General features: G+C 41.2%; 1 protein-coding gene across 10 annotated transcripts in view; it reads right to left on the bottom strand.

The window, feature by feature from the left end:
* The window catches only part of LOC119647833 (neural-cadherin), a 1,165,868-nt gene that overhangs the window by 119,293 nt on the left and 1,022,757 nt on the right, over positions 1 to 23,818 (bottom strand). For all 10 annotated transcript variants that reach the window (XM_038049090.1, XM_038049099.1, XM_038049114.1 and 7 more), the window contains one exon: positions 18,430 to 18,567. In XM_038049090.1, coding sequence (XP_037905018.1) covers positions 18,430 to 18,567 — 138 coding nt within the window. The remainder of the gene's footprint in view (positions 1 to 18,429; positions 18,568 to 23,818) is intronic.

The following is a 23,818-nucleotide window of genomic DNA, read 5'->3' as shown; positions in this document are numbered from 1 at the left end:
CTACATTGGTCCAAACTGAACCATCGACCTCATTGTCTGAACCGATAAAGTGTTCCGGAAGAGTTGGAGCGTATTCTGCTTGGAAGAGACATTAGAAAGGACGGTAGGACCAGAAAATGTAGCTGAAAAAATATTTTCCGATCAGGGCACAATCACTTTCAGTGAAACAGAATTGTTGAGGAAGATGCCATTGCGAACAGCTTCAATGGAAAAGGATAGAACCGGTAAAAACTCAGTTTCCAGACTTCCACCTGAATAAAGACAAACCATAAACGGATTTCAAGAAACTTATTTGTCACAAATAAAGACAAATCGTAAACAGATTTTAATAAATTTTTGTCTTACACAAAAGTTTACGAGAATGGCAGAAACATCAAAGTTACATGGAGACGATGACGATATTCATATGTTTAACCGCAAAGGCAATGTACATATATCTTCGACAACATACGTTTTTCCGGCTTATTTTATAATGAAGAAAAAAGATAAATTTTATTTATATTTCGAGGACAACTGAAACGATACAGGCGGAGACGAGAATTCTCGAAAGTATACATATTGCAGAGATAGTATCAATGATAACTACATACATGATAACAGAATAACTTCTCCTGCGAAATGCACAGTGCCGAACACTGGAAAAAGAGTACAAGTTTTTCAGGAAGTCTTTGAGGGAACATAGATATGGTCCCCGTGATAAGTCCCACTTGAGGATCAACGACAAGCATATCCAATAGATAGCGTATGCACTATTGTTACGTTATTTTGTAGCAACGATTTCCTCCCACACTTCCGTTAGAAGCAAACAAACCCATAACTCATACAGCGATGTATTTATGGGAAGGGGAACTTTAAACTAAACGAGTACCGACCCGGTAATACGTCCTTGTCATCTTTAGGCGGAATTTGCACCGCAAAACTTCTTATGTTTTCGATTAAACGCAATCTTTTGCGCGAAGTGTTTATGATCTTTACTCCAGGGAACCAAAAATAACATTTCAAATTCTAAAATTTAGCTCAGTTTCTGATACGGCCGATATTGTCTTTAGAAGAATATAATAATAAAAAAACTCTGCTCTCTTCAGCGTTTCTCAGCTCTCACTCCTCCATATTAAAAAATGGATTCTATATTTATTAAATTAAAAAAAAAAACAGTTTTCGGTTGTATACTTAACTTCCAGCAGCATTTTTCAATCTACTGCCTTTCTATTTTCTAATTATTCCTCGGAGACCCGGATTTTTAGTGAGAAAAACTGCAAACTTTTAGTTGAATTTGAGCGAACAATCCTTCGAAAAATGTTTAGCTCAGATTCCGTAGCCTATATAACGACACACGAATATATGGATAAAATCCAGCTCAATAAACTTCGATCGGCATTTAATTTAATCCATATTGGTCCTGTAAGGGCAATATCTATGGTAGAAAAAGAAAATGTACCAGACTCCGTTTCAGACAGAGCGATCCTTATTAAGGCAGGCCTACACCGGATATTGCGATTGTTGCGCCGCTTATCATTATGATACAATCGTTTTCCAATTTGAGGAGTTCCCCAAATATTGCTTTAACAAGCTGGTAATTTTTTATTGATTTTCTGAATTATTTTCTTTTACTAGTCAGGCTTTTGAAATCTGCATTTACGTGAATAACTAGAAGTACCTGTGCTTTACAAAGACTGGCATAGGTGTGCCCAAACAAGCCCAGTTGCCTGTAGCTCGAAAGGACGTTACCATTGCAGTGGCTAATTAAAATGTGTTTATTGGTGAAATAGCATCTACACAATATCAGAGAACAGAACAGATTAGAACGGAACGCAAGAAGAAATTAAAATGAATATCTCGACAGGTACTGTTAAAATCGCCTGAAGGATATGGGTATGATGGCATAGAAGCCTGCAAGATGATTACATATGGTAGGAGCAAATCGAGTTTTGAGGCGGTACGGAGTCATGTAAATATGCAGGTTAAGTACGAGGTTGCTCACTAGTGCGTGTGTAAACGACACCTAGATGGCTTTCCTGTGTATGCTTCAAAACGATGCGCAAAATTCCTCATGCGCAAGTGATTGAAGAACATCGAACATGTACAATGCTTTTCTTCCACCAGACAAATGCAAGCAATGCGCCGGCAAGCGAATCTCCTGTGCGTAGTCTTATTAGGAGCCTGCAAGAAAGGCACTTTTTACGGAAAGGATGAAGTCAAATCGTTTAAGTTAGACTAGAAGCAAAGAAAATCGGACAGAAGCCCCGTGGTCACGAGGTTTATTTTCGGGCGGAACCAAATCGAACCTTGTACAACATTTCCTCTATGTATGAGAGATGACCAACTTCTAACACCCTTATTAATTTGCTTTATAGCTGAGGTAAAAGCTAAGATCTGTTTTAGAAAGGCCTTTCATTTGAGCGCCCACATTGCTACACTCGAAGGAAAAAATTTATAAATGAGAAAGAAGCTGATTGGGACTAGTACTGCAGACATCCGTAGTAACATCACCTGATAACCTTTGATTAAATCTTGACTCCCTAAATATAATATTAGGGATTCAATTGCCGGAATAATAAAGCAATTTTAACAAAGAACGCAAAATACCAAATTTCCGCTAGCTTTATAGCGATCACATGTTGAAATTTGGTACAAAATTCATGTTCGCACCAATATGCACGACAGATGGATCAATATTTTTGCTTGTCAGGATAAGAGAAGGGTACACAACAAAAACACTTTATCAAGTTTATTAAAAGAGATACAAAATGACAAGGGTGTCATTGAAAGTGTTGGAAGAAAGCCCCCAATATAATTTACATTCTTTAGACGAAAAGAAAGGTTGAAAGTTTCTCCACCGTATAACAGTTCTTTCTAATGCATAGTACGGGAGCTTGTAAGTATCCTAATCCCTACAACTCACTCAGCATGTTATCGAGAAAAAATGGTGTATGCGGGCTTGAAAACAAACAGTAATTTAACAACACGAGGTAAACAACGTACAAGCGTCATATTAGCGTTTTAAAAATCCCTAGACGAGACGAAGTAACTTTAGCACAGGCAGAAAGTCTGCGTTAATACATATAGCGTCTGCATGGGTAAACTGCGAACCTCCTTTAAACGAAGCACTTGTTATTCGCCTTCAATGTTGACTTCTACAGTTTAATTAAGATTCGTTCCTTATTCATTCCAATTTTTGCAGATATTGGGCATAATGTTTGCTGAAATAGGATCAGGACGAAGAATTCCCAAAGGATTGATTTATAGTACGGTGCAAGTTAGTTCGCAAATTACTACACGGGCACTTCTCCATGCACCCTACACTTGACTCTTCCGGAAGCCTTTACGTACAAAGCAGCTTTCGGATTTATTTTTCCAGCGAGAATTTTCTCATGCAAAAGGAAAGGAATATTACTTTTTTCTTCATTAATTTTGTACCAAGTAAGAACACCGACTACATTGAAGTTGGTTTTCCTTCGCTTTTTTTCTCCATTTTTATATTATATCATTTTATGGTAGCGAAAAAATCAAATAATCGAAAAGTCTTCAACAGAAGGTAAGAAGGACCAAATTGTGTGGTTCCAAAGTTAATAAAACAATGTGCACACTCTATAAAACTGTTATTTAATTCCAGTTGCGGATATGTGGAAGTACTACTTGCACGACGGAGGACTAAACACTTACTATTTTAAGATCAAATGTCCTTCACAAGAAGCACATGAGAAGTATTATATATTCGCTACGGCAGACATACAATACTAGAATACATTAGATAGAATAGAAAAAGGTAGGACTACTCATGGGTTTGAATTACTAGATTTTGAAGCTAAAATGGCGAAATAATACACTCATAATCGATAAGAGCCGTCTTTCCCCGAGACCACGTCATTATTCCATCTGAACTTCATCCGAAGTTTTTGGAATCCCTGCATTGGTTTCAACGCGGAAGGCAACGAATGAAGTCAAGTGCCAGGATTAAAGGCATTGATTATTTCTTTCAGCCCCTTAACCACAGAATAATCGATTTTCAAGACTATTCAATGTTGGAATAAAGCAAATAAACCGTGGCAATGAATTATGCCGGCCCATACATGGGATTTTTCAGAATCTAACACAGAAATCTCTCAAAAATTTTGCGTCAGAAGCGTTGCTTCATGTAGCTTACTATCCCTACTTAAAAGAATATCAGTAGTGCCGGAAGGAGCAACTTAGGTCAAGTTGGAACACAATAATGAAAAAAGAAGAATGGAATATTATCATATGTTCAAACTTACTTGTACTACGTAACTAACCTGTCACAGCTCTAGAATTCGAAAAATAACTCTAAAAAACACAGAATGACATAATCTCCAGTAATGCAACATACCGAAATCAAGAGCTGGAAAAATTCCCAGACAGAACCTAGACATCCCAAACCTAGACATTGCCAAATTTGATGCAAGATGGATGCCAAAAGCAGTTTGATCCGAACTAGTGAAATAGTGTAGCCGCCCAATGTTGCTCTAAGTAAGAAGACCATATCTACTAGGAAAACCATTTCTTCCTCCGCTGACAGCACTTCTCATCCAATAGCTAAGAATGATGCCACGCTCAGTACAAAATCTGACAGCCTTTGGTCTGAGACTGTCTTGTCGTTTGATATTTCTCACTCTCCGACGAGAGACACTATGCCAGCGGATATCGACAACATGGTTCTTGACTGAGCGAAGAAGAGCCCATTGCCCAAGACGACAATTTGCAATTACGTTACCGACAGACATTCTTAGTCCTTGCGATTCTCGCGTATCGATTTTTGCCTCTGCTTACACACTGCTTACACTTTATAATTAGTTTGACTGTCATTCAAAACTACTACGTGGTTACGAAATCTAGCGATCCCGTTAGCATACAGTCAATCCGCATACTGCAAATTGAGTAGTTGATCTGATGACTGATAATGACAGTAGATCACATTGCAGCTTATCAGTTCGATTTCCTTAGAAAATCTGACCATCTGTTTGTTCACAAACGTCCTTCAACATCATTATTCTAGCAAGATTCAGTTTTAAGATTGTTCTAGACGACGACGCCTGCGATGCTAGTCCTCTTATGACGCATGATGCATGCCAATGCCAATTGGACATTTTCGGAGGTAGCGGAATAGTCAATCATCATCAACGGCACAAAAACCAATGTTCGGAATAGGCCTGCTTTAGTAAGGAACTTCAGACACCTCGGTTTTGCGCCGAGGTCCACCAATTTGACATCCCTAAAAACTGTCTGGCGTCCTGGCCTGCTCCATCGCTACATCTGAGTCAGGTTCTTTTTTAGCCAAAGGCATTACCCTTACAGATTTTCGAATTGGATCAGCCTCATCCATCTGGATTAAATGACCCGTACATTGCAATCTATTGAGCCCAATTTTATCCACAACCAGATGGCGTAACAGTCAAGGAGGTATAATATAAAAATTTTCGAGACGCGGTTTGTGTGTGCATTACTAGGACTTTGAGATGATGTCTAATGGTATACGGGAATGAACTCCTTTTTATTATCACATACAGATATATTCGAGGATCTTCAACGGTATCAGCGAGATGGCGAGCTCTCTTAGCCAAAGGAAAATTAGCATTCTTTTCAACAAGCATCCTGAATCACCGGTAACGAAGAATGAAATGGCAATGAAATTTCATTTTAATAGAAAATTTTACGCACCTCCGCACCGCCGTGTGGCCCGGCGAAGTGGGGGAGTAGTAATGCATCGCTTAAACCAGGAGTTGATCACTTAGTATACCGACGAGCACCCCATAGCGGCGGGAGCGGGCGCGTGTGTTATCGTGCACCGATACATACTACTATATTTCAAGCGGTTCTAACTGAAAGCCAAACGAATATCAAGGCCCTCAAGCTCAACTAAATGGGCCTTTAAGGGGCTTTAAGCTGATAAGGGAGGGGGGATGATCTTGATAAAATAAATAGCTTGGGTCAAACAATAAGGTCTGAAGCAGTATCAGTCAGTACGTCGTGCAGTACGGACGCGTTCTTTCCGAATCGAGTGAGTGTTCCTTAAAGACTTAGAGACTCAATTGTGTAACAGTAGTAGTAGTAGTAGTTGTACGTAGTTGTAGTTAGCTTTTGTAGTGCTAGTGCAGTAGTACATTTGAACATTTAAACACGTGTAGAATTAATAGACTTTGTATTGCGTTTCGACACTATGTCGAAACGCAATGTGGACGTTAGGTCCGTATCCCCCCAGGAGGTGGATCCTTGCAAAAAGATCCACCCTGCTGGGGAACCTGACGACCCCTCCTCACCACCGAGCAGCCCCGCAGCTGCTTCGATAGAATGCTGTTCCGAGTCGGACAGCGATTCTGAATTGAAAATGGCCGACCTCGAGCGCCGGCTGTCCCAAATCTCAGAAACCAACAAGAGACTAATGATCCACAACCTCCGGCTCATTTCTCTTCTTGGAATTGACGGGCCCGGGATCCTCGATAACGAGGAAACATTCACCAACCTGGCCAGCAAAATGGCCGACTACCGAAATTTTTGTGCCGGCAAATACGGCAACCAACTCATACACACACACAACGAAGCGGAGACAATGACCCGCTCGCATCAGCTAACACCACTACCACCATCATTAGAAGAAACAGAAACTCAAATCCTCTCCGACTCACCGTCTCAACCACACATCAATGCAATAAATGAACAGCAATCAAGCCAACAACTAATGACACACACACCGATCCAGCAAGAACCAACCTTCAACACTTCAACCATACAACGAATAACTCTACATCCAGCAACTACTCCCAACATTGATCTCACCAGAACTCAACAACCGATTACCAATACTAACGCAATCAATCCATCTCAACAACAAGTTCATCCAAATACAGTAATCCGCGATAAGAATAGTACACCTGCTTCTAAGGTAAGTCAGGAAAAATTTCCCCCCATAATAATCCGCGCCGATCCGACCAATACCAAAGCCATTACATCAAAAATAATTAATGCTTCCCCTAACGTCTCCCTTAAGAAAACAAGCATCCACTCCACCCATGTGCTCGTCTCGAACCAAACAGAATTCGAAACAACCAAAGCATTACTCAAAGAAGGGAACCATCCCTTCTTTACCTTCACGCCTTCCCACCAAAAACCAGTGAATCTAGTTCTACGTGGACTAGACTTCACTTACACCCCCCAAGAGGTTCTTGATGAACTTCATCGCCTTGGTGTCTCAGAGGCAGTGAGTGTCCGTCCTTACGAGACGAGTTCATCAAGACGCAACAATAAGTCACTTCATCTGTTCCTTACAACCTTCAAACCAGGCTTCCAACAATCCTCACTGTCCAAGGCCCGAGCGATATTCCATTGCCTTGTCAAGTTTGAAAACGTACAGTTCCACGAAATTGCCCAGTGCCGGAACTGTCAAAGGTTAGGGCATGCGGCTTCAAACTGCAATCTGCCATACCGTTGCGTCAAATGCAACACCCCTCATGGTCCCCGGGAATGCCCGAAAACACAACAACAAAACCCCACTTGTATCAACTGCTGCTCTAACACTCATCCGGCGAGTTATCGGAACTGCCCGATGTTTGTTCAAGCCCGCGCCCGCCAAAACTCAATCCTCCAACCAACCAACCCTAACACAGTCCCAAATCATAGACCCCACCCCCAACACAATCCCATCCAAATCAACAATCCTATCCCACCCCATCAACAAACACTCTCATACGCTTCCATAGCCCGAAACGTCACTCGTCCTAACACTTCATTCAATTTGGATAGTGAAATCCATTCCCTTTTCAATATACCGACTCCTCAGCTTGCCTCCCAACTCAACTCCTTCATTCCCACCTATCATTCCCTTTCCTCTCCCATGGAAAAAAGACTTGCCCTACTGTCCTTCCTATGCCAAGTCTCTCCTAGCAATGTCCACTAAAGTGGTATTGCTCAATCCCAATTCCATTGTGAGTAGACAAAAAAGACATGAACTCCTCAACTTCCATAACACCCATAATCCGCACTTCCTCCTACTCACAGAAACAAGACTTAACTCGACCCACAGACTCTCCTTTCCCAACATCACTTCCTTCCGAACCGACCGCATAAACCGCCCGGGCGGAGGTACAGCTATCCTAGTGTCCAATCACATAAACTCCAATCAAATTTTTGTCCCATCATCCATCACCCCCTCCCTTGAGATTACGGTTATCTCGGTCATTTGCCGTTCTTCTATCACTTTCCTCGGCAGCCTCTACTGCCCAAAACAGATCCTTGACCCAGCTGACCTCACCCGACTTGTTCATTTCCTCAGAGCCCTCCCAGAATCCCAAAATAAACAAGTCTTCCTCATACTAGGCGGCGACCTGAATGCCAAACACAGTATGTGGTTCAATTCCATCCCCAACCCCAATGGCAACAGGTTAGCCAACTGGTATTCCCAGAATTCTCTCCCTCTACAGCTAACCCTTCTCCCGCCCAATCAACCTACCCACCACTCATCCAATTCCCATTCCTTCCTTGACCTATTCTTCGTGAGTAATAATCTCCTCACTCAGTCTCACTTCCCTACAGTTCCCTCCGATCTCCCAACTGTTCCTGGCCTCAGTGATCATGACGGTGTAGTTCTAGAGTTCTACACTAATGATCAACTCCCTAGCATCCAACCTAAACTACTTCCAGATTATTCCAAAGCCAACTGGAATCTCGTCAACTACAAGTTAGCTGACAAACTGGCATCCATCTCTCTTCCCTCCTACCCTTCTCCAGAGTATTTAGACAATACAATATCCCGAATAACCGAAATCACCCAAGAAGTCTGCAACCAAACCATCCCTATGCGTCCCCTAAACTACAACAATCTCATCACCCTCCCCACCCACATCCTCGACCTAATCAAACTCAAAACCACCCTCCGCCGCCAACTCCACCGGAACAGATACAACCCCCGCTTCAACTTCCTTAAAACCCGCATTGATTCCCTAACACATACCATCCGATCTGAAATCCAATCCCTCTACGCCGAACACCACACCGTCAAACTTTCAGGTATTTCCATAAATAATCAAACATGTAACCAACTCCGCCACATCTGTCCCCGCCTAGCCAAATCCAAAACTCCTACCACCCTTCCCCACAACACTTCTCCTAAAGTCCATGCCGATCAATTAGCGAAAGCCTTCCTCGTAGCCCATCGCACTACCCTCCATCTTTCAGACCCTTCTACCGATTCTTCAGTTTCCCAACACCTCTCCGACCTTACGTCCAACTTCCCAGTTTACACCAGCATACCAATTCCACCCCCAGGCCCCGCTCCCCATTTTTGTGACCCAATCCCATCCCTTTCCCAAGAATCCGTCGAATCCATAATCCTTTCCCGTAAAAACAAAAAATCCACAGGTCCTGACAAAATCCCTACCATTATCCTTAAGAGGTGCGCCAAAACACTAAATCCTCTCCTTTCACAAATTTTCAATCATTGCTTTATCTTAGCACATTTCCCTACTCCTTGGAAACAAGCGCACATCGTCCCCATCCGCAAGAAACAAGAACCCGCATCCAATCCCAATAGCTACCGCCCAATCTCCCTACTCAACTCCCTTTCGAAGATTTTTGAAGTCGCCATCCATGACCTTCTACTTTCCCACATCTCCGATCACGATACCATCCCTAGCTTCCAATTTGCCAACAAGAAAGGTCACGGCACATCACATGCCCTCCTCGTCCTCAAATCCGACCTCTACAAATACCTAAATAATAACATCCCCACCACCGCCTGCCTCCTAGACATTCAGAAGGCCTTCGATTCCGTATGGCACGAAGGCCTTATTTTCAAACTTTCCTTTATCTTTAAATTTCATCCCCACCTTTGTCGACTTATCCTTAGTTTCCTCTCCAATCGCCATTCCCAAGTTAGAGTCCTCGACTCCTTATCCGATCCCTATAGTCCCCCTGCAGGCATCCCACAAGGCTCGGTCCTCTCGGCAACCCTTTTCTCTCTTTACACCGCTGATATCCCTCTTCACCACTCCTCTACAACGCCTTACACAGTCAAAACTCTCCAATATGCCGATGACCTAATTCTCTATACCCCATCCAGAAATATCCGTGCCGCCCAGTCCCGTATAAACCTCTCCATCCAATCCCTCAACTCCTACCTCATCTCCTGGAAACTCCTTCTCAATCCGTCTAAATGCCATGCCATCGTCTTTCGAGGCAGGATAAAACTCACCTTTAAGATGCGCTGCGATATTTCCGACCTCCTTATTAAAATTGGCCAAGATCCAATCCTCACCGTTACCTCTACAAAATACCTCGGCATCCATCTAAACTCCCGTCTCTCTCCCATCCCTCACGTTAATTCGATCCTCTCCAACACTTCAACGGGTCTTAAATCCCTATGGCCCATCCTCAATAATAAATCCTCTGTCCGTCCTGACGTTAAGCTCTACTACTACAAGCTGCTAATACGCCCATTAATGGCATACGGCTTTGTAGCCTGGTGCGATCTAACCTCCCACCAAATGGAGCGCTTACGAGCTAACGAAAGGAAGTTCTTCCGAATATCCCTAGGCCCTTCCCATCCCCGTTCTAACCAAGCCGTCTACAACCGGGTCAACTCGACCCGTTTAGACGTGTGCCTCATCAAATCCCTCATAAAGTTCCTTTACCACTCCCTGAATCATGACAATAGCCTTGTCCGAAATTCCATCTTCTCACACATCAGTCCTACTGACCGCCCATTTCGAACCCATATCCCCCCCTCCGACATCCTAAACCTTCACTCCTTAGGTCGCATTTTTCGCAACGGTAGGTTAATGTATTACCATCGGCCCTACAACGAACATCGCTCTGACACTGTCTACTCCATCTCCCAATAATTTTAACCCTCCCGTTATGCATCCTTCTCTCATCCTTTTACCGGTAATTTTTCCATACGCAATCTTAATATTATGGGGGGTTTTTCCTGGCTTTCCCCCCACTAGCTTATAAGCTTAGGTTAAGTTGAACTGTATATTACTTTTATTATTAAGCTTTAGGTTAATTTCTAGAAAAGACTAATGTCGTTAGAAATAAGTTCTAGTATTAAGTAATAGCCTTAAGCTTAGCAATGTAAATAATAGGGTAAATAAATTGAATGTGTTAAAAAAAAAAAAAAAATAAGGTCTGAATACTCTGACCTCTAGGCCAGGTTGGAATAGAAGTAGCACCGGATGAGCTGCGGCGAAAGTAATGGAATCGATATCGTTCCAATTGAACGTAGTACAATTGGAAAAGCATAATATCTCTTTAGTACCAGTACGATTTCGCTTGATATTTTTATTATTATCATATCATTACATATTATGACCTATATTATTAAGTTTGATTCTAAGATGACGTTGCGAAGGATTTCGGGCAAATTTTCATAATATAGCATCATCATCATCAGTCTGCCTGAATAATTAAGTCCAGACACCCCGGTTTTGCGTCCACCAATTCAATATCCCCAAAAGCTGTCTGGCGTCCTGGGCTACGCCATCGTTCCATCTGAGGAGGGGTCTGCCTCGTCTATTTTGTCTACCATAGAAATTGCCCTTATAGACTTTTCGTCCACACGGATTAAGCCACCCACCCAGCACAACCTATTGACCCGGATTTTATCCAGAACCTGACGACCATGATATCCCTCATTGATTTCGTCATTACTTAGGCTATGGAAATCAAAAAATAATATAATAAATCAGAGTATAATATTATTATTAAATTTATTTGAGACTTAGACGACATGTAGAGTCATCATTATGATTTTGCCGTAATTTTTAGGTTTGGTAGTCGCTGAGAATGGGGCCGTGATTTAAATGTGTAGTTTTTAACACCTACTGAGCCAGAGCTTGATGCCTAGCTGTATTGTATTCCTTATTGCTGTGGATAGTTTCCTCTTCCGCTGTTCGTTAAGTTCGCTATCATAGCTTGATGGGTTTGGTGTCATCATACAGGATGTATCTATCGGCTCTAATAGACGACGAATGGCGTCTATCCAAGCGTAATACATGCTTCCTTTACTCTCATGTGGAAATTACAATTGGACCGTCGAAAGGCTACTGTCACTTTGGTTTACTAATGACTGAAGATATCTCGGTGAATCATTTCATGCTAATCTTGGTAAAACTCGGCGATTTTGAGCTACTCGAACTCAGTTCGTTCAGAAGCGAGCTTTGGCAACAGAAGTTGACGCTAACTGGAGCTTCGTGTTACCTCTATGGTATTGCCTAGCACCTGCAACTCATCGTTCGCAACCACTGTTTAATCACATAGTCTCCAATACAGTAGTACCAGCTCCATGCCGAGGATTCAGCTCAGAATTTCTCGTTATTATATTTCTTGAAAGTTCGATCAGCTGATCGACTTTTGGCCTCCTTAAAATTCCCTTTCACGTTTCTGTACTATGACTTGTCTCTTTTGTCTAGCGTTCAGTCGTCTCCCCTGCTAACTAATTCTGGCCACAATTCGTTTTTCCGTTTTAAAAGGGCGAAGGCATTTTGGTAGTTATTTTAATTGCAAGAAATATCTCACCTTAGTTTTGAAACTCCATCCCGAGATTACCGTTAGGAAACGTTCTCCTCAGGCACGAAATCCAATATGAAATAAATGTTCATGTAAATCCGTAAGCTTCAAAATTTTCAAGCTAAAAGCCAACAGTCGAGAAAATTACCTCTTGCTTGGGAAGCCATAAAGTAGAATACACGGAATTGAAAAAATCCTTTTATGTGAAAGTGGGATATTATTTTTATATGCTTGCAAAAATACTCGTAAGCTTATGCATACCTGCCTACCTATGGCAGAAAAATGAAAATCTCGGAAAAAAATCACGATCCGACTCATGCACGATGCCCTTTTGATGTTAATTTTGCTTTGGTACTTTTTGTGATTTAGGATGACAGCATTCTGCAAATTGGGCAGGTAGACACGGAAGCCATTAAATTTTGTTTTTCCTCATATAATCCCCAATATGCGGAATAATCACTTTCCACTCATTAACTCACGTTTTTCACATGAGAGAATTATATGTTCATTGGGCTTAATATTTCTTCATTTTATATTCACAGAAGTAGAGAGAAGAAATGAAATCAGAGCGACTGGTATAAAGGCTTGTAAAGGTACATGTTGAACTTATGTCTTATACATTAGGGATGAACTCCAAGAGGATTCGGTTAGCTATACAAACCGAAAGTCACCATATAGAGCTTCATGCATTTTTTCAGATTTTTCCGTTGAGTAGTTTCTGAGAATGGAACCCTTAAAGAAGTCATTACTTTCCACTCCTTCCGCTCCCCGCCTTTCTAACAAATCTCAAAACTACCATTCAAAACCGCCTCGAAAAGTAACAATCGGGAACTTTCATTTGATACCCCACGTGACTATATTTGGTGAAAAAAATTTGTACACCCCTCTTTTACATGTAAGCTCGCCATCTAGCGAAGCAAGGCGAAATGCTTTAAGGAACTCTGCTCAGAAGCTGACGTAAACCCGTGGGGGAGAGCTTATGGAATCGTCATGGGACGATTCAGAGGCCGTTTCTCTCCGCGGATCACGTGCCCCACCTTCTTGCTGAAAATCATCCAGAGGTTATTCCCCCAGCAAGAGGAGAGCACCCGACACATTCCAACCACCTCTGAATGTGACGGTAATTTCGCCAGTCACCAGAGACGAGCTGCTGGAGATCTGCAGTTGAATAAGAGACAAAAAAGCGCCGGGCCTGTTCGGAGTACAAAATAAGACCCTTAAGCTTGCCATGAAATCCAAGGCTCGCTGAGTTGTTCGAAGCGTGCATGTTCGAGGGAATATTTCCAGCGGCATCCAAGCGGCATCCAAGCGGCATCCAAGCGGCATCCAAGCGGCAGAAGTTGGTACTTCTGCCTAAGCCTGGTAAACCTCCAGGTGAGCCATTGTCATACCGATCCATATGTCTTTTGGACACGGTGGGGAAAATGTTAGAGCGGGTAATCTATAATAGATTACTCCCGGTTGTTGAGAGCCAAGGCGGCCTTTCTGATCGGCAGCATCGGTTCCGTAGAACCAGATCAACAATTGATGCCATCAAATTGGTTACTGGCCGAAGATGCAATCCACTGAAATATTGCGTGGTAGTAACCCTGGACGTGAAAAATGCATTTGATTCGGCCAATTGGAATCTAATATGCAAATCCCTAGTAAAGGTTGGTATTCCCGTCTATCTCGCTGCTATCTTCGATAGTTACTTAACTGAAAGGAGGCTCTGGCCTGACACCGATGACAGACCCCAGGAGTACGTTGTTTCCGCGGATGTCCCGCAGGGTTCCAAATTGCGTCCACTACTCTGGAACATTATGTACAACCCCTTAGGAAACCACAGTGGTGGGTTACGCTGACGAAATAGCACTGGTTGCTGTCGCAAAGCATCTTGAATATGCTGAGTTGTACTCAAGCGAGGCAATCAGTGCTCTTAAATGTTGGTTAGACAGCTCTGGTCTGACGCTTGCGGAGGAAAAAACAGAGGCGGTCCTCCACACTAAGCGCCGGAAGAGAAGTTACGCCTGTGTTCGAGTCGGGAATCATATCATCACTTCCAAGCCGACCATCAAATACTTGAGGGTGGTGATAGACAGGAAACTCAGCTATAAACAACACGTACAGTATGTTTGTGACAAATCATCCACTGCTAGTATGGCTCTGGCCAAGATGATCCCCAACATGGGAGCGCCACAGCATACCTCTAGGTTGCTTATAGCCAGGGTGATGACCTCGATCATGCTCTATGCGACCCCAGTTTGGAGCGGATATCAGTTAACACTAGCAAACAGAACGCAGTCTACAGGAGGACACAGGCCTGAGGGTATGCTCTGCCTTCAGGACTGTCTCAGATGATGCAGCATTCGTCATCTCTGCAATGATGCCGATTGACATCTTGCCAGATGAGGTGGCGAACATAAACAATGCGAAGCCAACCTCTCCCTTATTGCAGACGAAGAATGCTGAGAGGGGGAGATCCACAAATAGATTGCAAGAGCGGTGGGAACGTTTGGGAAAGGGTCAGTGGACTCACAGACTCATTCCTGCCATCAAGGAGTGGTTGGAGACACGACACGGTGAGATTAGTTATAATCTCACCCAGTTTCTCACGGGGCATGGAGGATATCGCCAATACCAGCACAGATTTAAATTGGAGACCACACCCGACTGTCCAAATTGCGATGAAGTCCCAGAGGACTCAGAGCATTTATTCTTTCACTGCCCGAGATTTGTGGAAGAAAGGAGGAATCTAGAGGAGACTCTAGCAGAGGTGCAGGTACCAGAAAATCTGGTGGCGAAAATGCTAGCAAAACAAGAGAATTGGGATGCGACCAACTGAATGATCGCATCTATCCAAAATAAACTGCGAAAGGCAGAGGGAACTAGAAAAGCGCGGTTACATATGCCGCGTATAGAAGAAACGGGATTAAGGTAGAATGAGCTGACTCCGTGATGTAACACATGTTTTGTTTTGCAAACAAAACCTTAAAAAACGAAAACTCAGCAACCACAATTCGCAGTCTAGCGATAAGAGAAAATTTCAAAAATTATTTTCACTGCTTGCTTTTGTGGTTTTTGCACCAATCAACTCTATATTTGATTGATTATGCGAAAAAAGTGGGCATAACATGATATTTCTTAAGGTATTTACTACTGCTCTAATTGAGAATACTTCCCAATCTTATCCGATCATACCTTCAGTTCCAGAAAACACGGACCGGGATCAAACTGCGAATTGAAAGTGCCTTACTTCAAAACGCGACATACGATACACGGCTCATGACACTAGACAACATTCTCCTGACAGCACAAGTACTCATCAGCCAGAAATAGCATCTCAACTCCTTTTAGGTCTTAGAAAACAAACCTAGTTGCTATGTTAAACAGAAATTTTAAAGAAAATTTCTTAATCAGAATAGAAATAAAAACGTGTACAGCCTATGCGACCAGCGAGAATCACTGACTTCAATCTGAATTCGATAGACGGAAAATTTACTTGCGTTTGGACTGTCAAGAACCAAATGTTCTGAAATTCATAAACCAAACGGTAGCACCATTGCTTGGAACAAAAAGTCTGATAATTATGGCGTATTATTACCAATCGGCCATTAAAGTAAAAAAAAAAGAAACCTGTTCTCCTTTGCGAACATGATAAGCATTTTTTTAGTTCTACGCGCAATAGCAACAAGCCCAGGTTGCACTTGTTAGCATGTAGCACGCCTTCGACAGTTTAAAAACTGCATATAAATAAATGTTTCCGTATTACCTGCAACGATTCGCTAGGGTGAAATACATTTGACTGTACACTGGCATATAAAAGTTCACACCAGTGGAAATTACACGAAATACTTACATAAACGATTAAATAAAGTTACGAAATCGGTGGGAGACGGGTTTTGGGAGGAAATGGGGAGGATAAAACCATTAACAAATGATAAGTAGTAGGGAAAGAGGAAATGGTGCGCACAATCTAATGAATTTATCTAGCAGCTCGGCACAAGAAAATAAATAAGTTGGAATACCGGAAGCTCGCGTTTCGGGAATAAAAGTTTTGTGTTCATCTTATGTAAGAAACTTCAACGCACATTTTTCTATCCCTATATAGCTACAAATTCAACATAATCCTTCATATTTTTCCAAACTACAAGATATAGGTACATATTACAGTCGAAGATATTATCCTCATCCTAAATAAACATTTCCGAATACTGACTATATATATGCACGTATATAAATTGATTGTACCCATATTTCCGATTTACTTCGTGCCCAAAAGCATGCATATGTACATGTATAGCACGTATATTAAATCATCATCATCATCAACGGCGCAACAACCGGTATCCGGTCTAGGCCTGCCTTAATAAGGAACTCCAGACATCCCGGTTTTGCGCCGAGGTCCACCAATTCGATATCCCTAAAAGCTGTCTGGCGTCCTGGCCTACGCCATCGCTCCATCTTAGGCAGGGTCTGCCTCGTCTTCTTTTCCTACCATAGATATTGCCCTTATAGACTTTCCGGGTGGGATCATCTTCATCTATACGGATTAAGTGACCCGCCCACCGTAACCTATTCAGCCGGATTTTATCCACAACCGGACGGTCATGGTATCGCTCATAGATTTCGTCATTATGTAGGCTACGGAATCGTCCATCCTCATGTAGGGGGCCAAAAATTCTTCGGAGGATTCTTCTCTCGAACGCGGCCAAGAGTTCGCAATTCTTCTTGCTAAGAACCCAAGTTTCCGAGGAATACATGAGGACTGGCAAGATCACAGTCTTGTACAGTAAGAGCTATATTAAATACGGTTGGTTTATTGTACAAATATATCTATCTGGATTAGACACTACCCGCAAACTTCATTAGCTGCATATACTACATACCTACATACACACACTCGTCTGTTTGGAGTAATTGATATTCATATACAAATGACTAAAAAACTAAAACAAAATAATTCTTTCCGACCCCATTCATACGAACTCCCTGCGGTATGGTATTGACGAATTGATATGTGATGATACAGGTTGTAGAATGCACGAAATTCACAAATAATGGCAACGTTTCACCCCCTATAACTTTGTTAATAATAATTTAATTTTCTTCAAACTTGACCAAGTTGTGCATTATGTTATGCCTTCTCCCCATACCATCCCCCATACCATTACATCTGGGATAAACATAAGGGGGTTGCCGGGTAAATTTCTAAAATGCGGAAATATGCTGTTATTAACTTTATTTGTACAGATATCGGAACCGGATTTATTTTGAGGCCTAGGTTTCGCAGAGATGATTTTTTTCAGATTTTTTGGTTGGATAGGTTCTGAGAACGAGACGTGTTACACTTTTTGGGGATCATATTTTGAGCCCCCACTCTCCTACGTTTCACCCGATATCAAATATGGAACCAGTTTCAAAAATTACTAATCGAGCCCTTTCATTTGATACCCCACATGGTCACATTTTATGGCAAAAAACTTTGCACCCTCCATTCACAAGTATGGAGAGCGCCCCCTTAAACTTAATGCAAAATGGCGCCACTGCTGTATGTAAAGGGACCAACAGGTCACACGCTCTCACCAATTTTCGTGACAATCGGTCCAGCCGTTTCCGAATAAATCGGGTGTGACAGACGGACAAACAGATATCGACTCGATATCTTGAATTCGCAACTACTACACAATTTTCAATTAAAAATCAGCGTTTTCTATCAGAGTTAGTTCTTATGTGAATTTCAGGAGATTGTTTATACCACCTTCACGCTCTGTTGAAATTCTTTATTTTTGAATTCTTCTATCTCTTATTGGACGGATGAAGATCAACAACAGAAAAACTAACTATATCACCCGCAGCAAATTAGAGATTATCTGTACCTACGCCAAATTTAGCCAAGATTTTCATCCATGAGAAAAACAATAAAATTCTACTTACCTTCAGCACAAATATCTCGCCAGTGGTCCGATTTATATCAAATTTGCTATTGGCAGGATTATCTGGATCAATGCCCTGTCCCGTCAAGAAATATACAATATTTTGTGGCCTGTCCTTATCACCATCTGTTGCCATCACCTGTTGCATATATGGAAATAATAAAACTTGTTAGAAATTGTGAGGAAAAATGGAAGTCAGCATTTGTAACCCGATGAAAACACAGAAGCAAGCAGCAATAACCTACACACATACCATGCGATAAACTCTCACCGTGCTCTATATTAAATCGATAAAAACCATGCATGCACAAAAAGCTTGTTAGAGAGTGGATGGCTTATAGAGTGTTCGTAAAGCACAGCTAAGCGTGTTTCAAAACAAACGGTACCATTGGAATATCCTTGCCAACCGGGAAAGGACCCTGCGGCTCGTGTTGATATATGCTGTTCAAGGCGAGCAATAACACAGTTACGAATATGTGCATATGTACTTTCATTGTGTTTCTATAGCGCAGGGCTATTAAATCACAGAATATATCTCACACTATCTATAAACTTGGAGGATCACATAATCTAGCTTGTTATTAACCTCGTTACCACTTAATTAAGTAGGAAACTTTCAGAATACATTGATAAAGTTCAGGATAAATTTCAAAATGTATGAAACCAATAATTTTATGCCCAAGGGCTGTGAAGCATGCACTTTAGGTGTGTATACATTTTTGGCACTTAAAAAAGCAGTATTTGCGAATCATATATCTTTCAATTTCTTGCCAAACAGAAAGAAGTACCTTCAATGAAGAAGGATATTATTAACACAAGCTTACTACTACTGCTATAAAACAAGTAGAATGCCCAGCAATACACGAACAAACCATACCAACAATAAATCTATCATAATTATCATACACAAAGCATGTAAAACCAAGGAAAAAGATATCTTCAATATTTTGGGATCAGCCCTAAATTTACTAAATTGGATACTCTCCATTCGCCCGCTTTTCTATGACAATATCCATTCCGGTTTTCCGTCCAAAAATATATACACCGACAAAATTAACTATTTTCGTCCCAAATACAAGTCCTACTATCATCCTTTCTACATGAGAAAAATTCCGTGATAATTGGAGGACGGATAAAAGTACGATTCTAACGGAATACATAGTAGCGACCCTTTATTACTTTCCAGCTCCCCAACATGCTTTGCTTTCTATCCCTTCAAGGTGTGTTCAGCCCTTTTTTTCCACGTAAAATATAGAGTCAGGGCTTCGATTATCCCAGTGCAGACAGAGCTGGGTAAACTGCCTCAAACAAAATCTTGCTTTTGGCAATCTAGTACCTCATATGTATGAGATTTTCAAGACCACACTTTTTCATAGAGGTTTTATGTCCTTTGTGTTTTTTGCACTCTTTTTCATCATTTTCCCTTTTTTCGTGAAGTACTACATACACTCCCGGAGTTGTTGGTGCGAGTTAAATGGGATTATAGTCCCGGATCCTTAGGAAGATGAATGACCTAATGTAGCCGGGTGTAGGTTGAGTAGATAATCCTTAATGAATTTCGAAAGTTAGTACCTTCTATGATAGTTATCAACTGCTTGCTCGTTGGAACTGAGATTTTTATGGAAATCTGCGCCAGTGGTGGGCCACAATCTTAAATCCGTCGGTCTATATGTTAGCAAGTAGTAGTGGGGCAGGTAAGGATTTGATTAAGTTGGAAAATTATGATTAACATTTCATTTAATTTTGTGGTATGTACGAATTAAGGAAAACATTGAAGATGAAAAGAGTTGTGCAATTTAAGTACTTTTTAGGAATTTGGTCCCAGGTGAAGTCAGAAATGAGATGACTTTAAAAACAGGACCCTATTGAGAAGTGATTATTGAAATGGAGTGGGTCGGCGAAAGTTGCATCTAGGCTCTGAAATGAGTTTAGATATGGTAGCGGTTATTCATCGATTTGAATTCGCTAATGTTTGGTGTAAACTTATTCTGAACCAACCTGTCTCAAAAGCATTGTGAAAATACACAGTAACATGTAATGGGGATGGAACAAGTGCAAACAATTTTAATTCATCTATATAGCAAAGATGGCCAGGTGGGAAAAGTTCTTTGACAGAAAATAGAAATAATAATAGAGCCTTGAGGAATTCCGAAGAGGAAAAAAATACTTTCAAAAGAGTACTTTGAAGGATTAGAAACGTAAGCAACCCCAATGATAATTTATGGAAGGAAGTCTCGAGAAATGAATTTGACCAGGAGGATTTTGTAGTCGACAGAAGGCCTCTTAAAAATCAGTGTAAATGACGTGACCGATGTTCTACGGAAGGTCATAGTACATGGTCATCCGGTTATTGACGCATCTCCTGAGAATTTTGGAGGGGGTCGTTTTCAGTAAGATTGAAGTCTCTGCTTTTGTAAACAGAATGGCCTCTTGTCAAATCATTGAAAAAATTCTCCTGGAGACATTTGTTGCAGGTTTGGATTGTAAGAGATATACCGCTTAGTGTTTAGCAGAAAGAGATTAGGAAGGTTATGGAGACCAGGTATATTATAGGTGTCAAGTTTGTAAATGAGGAGTTCTACCAGAAGAAAGCTGGGAATTGGAATAGAGGACGAGGCTGAACAATCGACGCGGAAGTGTAGCATTGGAAACGAATTGGGAAAAAAATCAATCTTAAGATAGTGAAATTGGCAGTGGAATAAGTAAATTTAATGCAATTGGGTAAAGGATGAGGACAAATCTAAAAGAGCTTGAAATCTCCGTGTATTATAGCGTAATTTCCGTAAAGACCAAACTAAGGAAGGGGGATGTAGAAGTTCAACAGATGGGAAGGATGAGTACGGTATTAATATACATAATCAACCATAAAAGGAGCAGAATTAGGAAGGAAATTCAATAAGATAGAACACGTTTTTATCATCAAAAGATAATAAAATAATCGTTGGCGCAATAATCCATATTGAATCAGGGCCTTGAAGTGTGTTAGAGCACTTCATTCAAGACCGAAACGGTACACTACAGTATTCTGTAGCAGGCAATGTGGTCAGCATTGCGCTCGCCCGAGATCATTACCCTGATTTGACTAAGGTTCTCATTCACAGCTGAGTCGACTGGTATCCGACGTCAATTCACAAATCCCACCGCCATCAGTAAGACTTGAACCACGACCTTCCGTACGATAGCCTTGTGATCTAACCACTCAGCTATCCGGACAGACATCAAAAGATGGTTATTCAGAATCCTCGATGTGAGATTACATCCAGAAGCAAACTGTGACTCCGGTCAATACATGGTACAAAACGTCTACAAGGATTTCAAAGAACGGTGGAATAAAAACTAACCCACTTCGAAAATTGAAGGTAGGAAAGGTCAAAATTGATTTAATAGTGGGAGAATACAAGGCAAAACTGGAAAAATGATTAGGCCCTTTCTCAGGAATCTCATGGGGAAGCCCATAAATGACAGCCGGCATGACCTTAAACGCCGTATTTAAACAACAACAGAAGAAGTCGTTGGATGTAAACCTCGAAGAAGTGATTCGTTGACGATGAATGCCAAGACCGCGGTCTGACTACAATAGCCTATATGTTGTAAAGAGAGCTAAGCATTTTGGGCATAGTAACACCCTGGAACCTAGGGGAGAATAAGAGGATATGGAGAAATTATGACCTGAAAGAAGAAGATAGGTAAAAAAATTTCTTTCATGCTGCTGTCTTCACCAATAGATGGAAAATGGTCTGCGGGGTCGGAATGGAGGAATGGAATGGAATGGAAGTCACACGGCTCCTCCAAATTGTGTAGCCTCCTGACTCACGTCAGTATTTTTCAGCACAGTTGATGACAGTCTGGGAAGCATGATAATTGTTAATAACAATAACATGTGACTCCTCAACGTATAATAGTATACAGTTGACCACAAAGTTATAAAGTCGCAAGAGTGAACCAAATCGATTTGGGTTCCCGCTAGCAGGAAAACTGTTGGAATCGAGCGAGCAGATTATCCAGGTAAAATTCACTGAGCCAAAATATTACTTTTATACAAGTCGGATCTACAAGGAGTGAAATTTTAACTCAGTTCCTCATTGAGTGGATTATTGGCTCAAAGGAGACCATGTGGCTAAAATGAGTTTACTAGCTGAACATTGGACCCTTAGCAGATTTTGGGCATTCGGCAACAAAGCCTTAGTTTGAATGATGCCAACTAGGTTGCACCATCGGAATAAGGATTTCTTACTGGTTTTGGGTCATTAGATTGTATATAAAGGCAAATGAGTTTATAGTTTGCGATTCATGAGACTGCATAAGCTTTCTGCAAAGCGATCACTTGATACAATCAACGAACCATCTGTAATGCAGATGAAATAATGATGTAGAGTCCATATAGATAAGTTAACAAAGGCCATTTTAAAATTGATCGACCAGTACCTTACTCCAAACTAAAATTTTAGTTTAGCTACATCAAGTAACTTTGCACTGAGGGAGTAACTTGCTCCCGAAGTATATATACATAATAAAATAAAATTGTAGTTTGGAGTAAACTACTGGTCTATCAATTTTAGACTTAACTACAAATAGAAGATAATATCTAACCTCAAAGGCCATTTTGATTTGGGTTGTTGCATCACCAACACAGTTGAATCAAATAAATTTTTTAGGATGTATCTTTATAGACTGAGCAGTGTACCGAATGCTGGATAGACCTTTTCGAAGCAGCGAAAAACGGAGTCCTGTCCACATTATATTATATTGAGATGAATCTGTTTATTCCTTTAACCAGTAACGGGTATTGGCGAAATGAATGTAAATTTATTTATGTTTTCCTAACAAAAAAAATCTACAAATGATTAGAGCTTGTACGGAGAATTGGAAATGACTATATACGTCGAGCAACCATGTAATGAAATAATATAATTGCGACATAATCAAAAAGCACCAAAGTCATCCGTAGCCGAACAAGTGGGGAAGGCTCTCCCAAAAACCCAAAAAAGCTGGCGAAACTGAGGGTGGAGTTCAGTCCACTGAAGCTCCACTGGTTTTCCGTCGACATGCGCTTGCATGGGGAGGACAAGAGTTCTTTTGGACCTTCACGTGTTATTATCCAAAATGTAAAACGTTATTCAGCCGATGGGTGAGGCACTGGAAAAATCAATGTGGGATCTTCCGAAATTCAAGGTCAATGAAGCATGTTTTTATTTGTACATTTGTAAAAAAGAACCACAAATTAGTACTGGTATTGTATGTCGATGACGGTGACTTAGCGCCCAATCCAAACGCCGTATAGAATCTTTTAATGGAGCTGGAAAAGAAATCAAAATTGTTTCAAAATCATCAATTATTTCCTTGGGAGGGAGAAATTCCATGGAACTGCAACCTCATAAGCATCAAATTTT

This window comes from Hermetia illucens, chromosome 1 (assembly GCF_905115235.1).
Source record: "Hermetia illucens chromosome 1, iHerIll2.2.curated.20191125, whole genome shotgun sequence".
NCBI lineage: Eukaryota > Metazoa > Arthropoda > Insecta > Diptera > Stratiomyidae > Hermetia > Hermetia illucens.
Note: the sequence above shows the minus strand (reverse complement) of the source record. Positions and strands in the feature narration are given on the sequence as shown.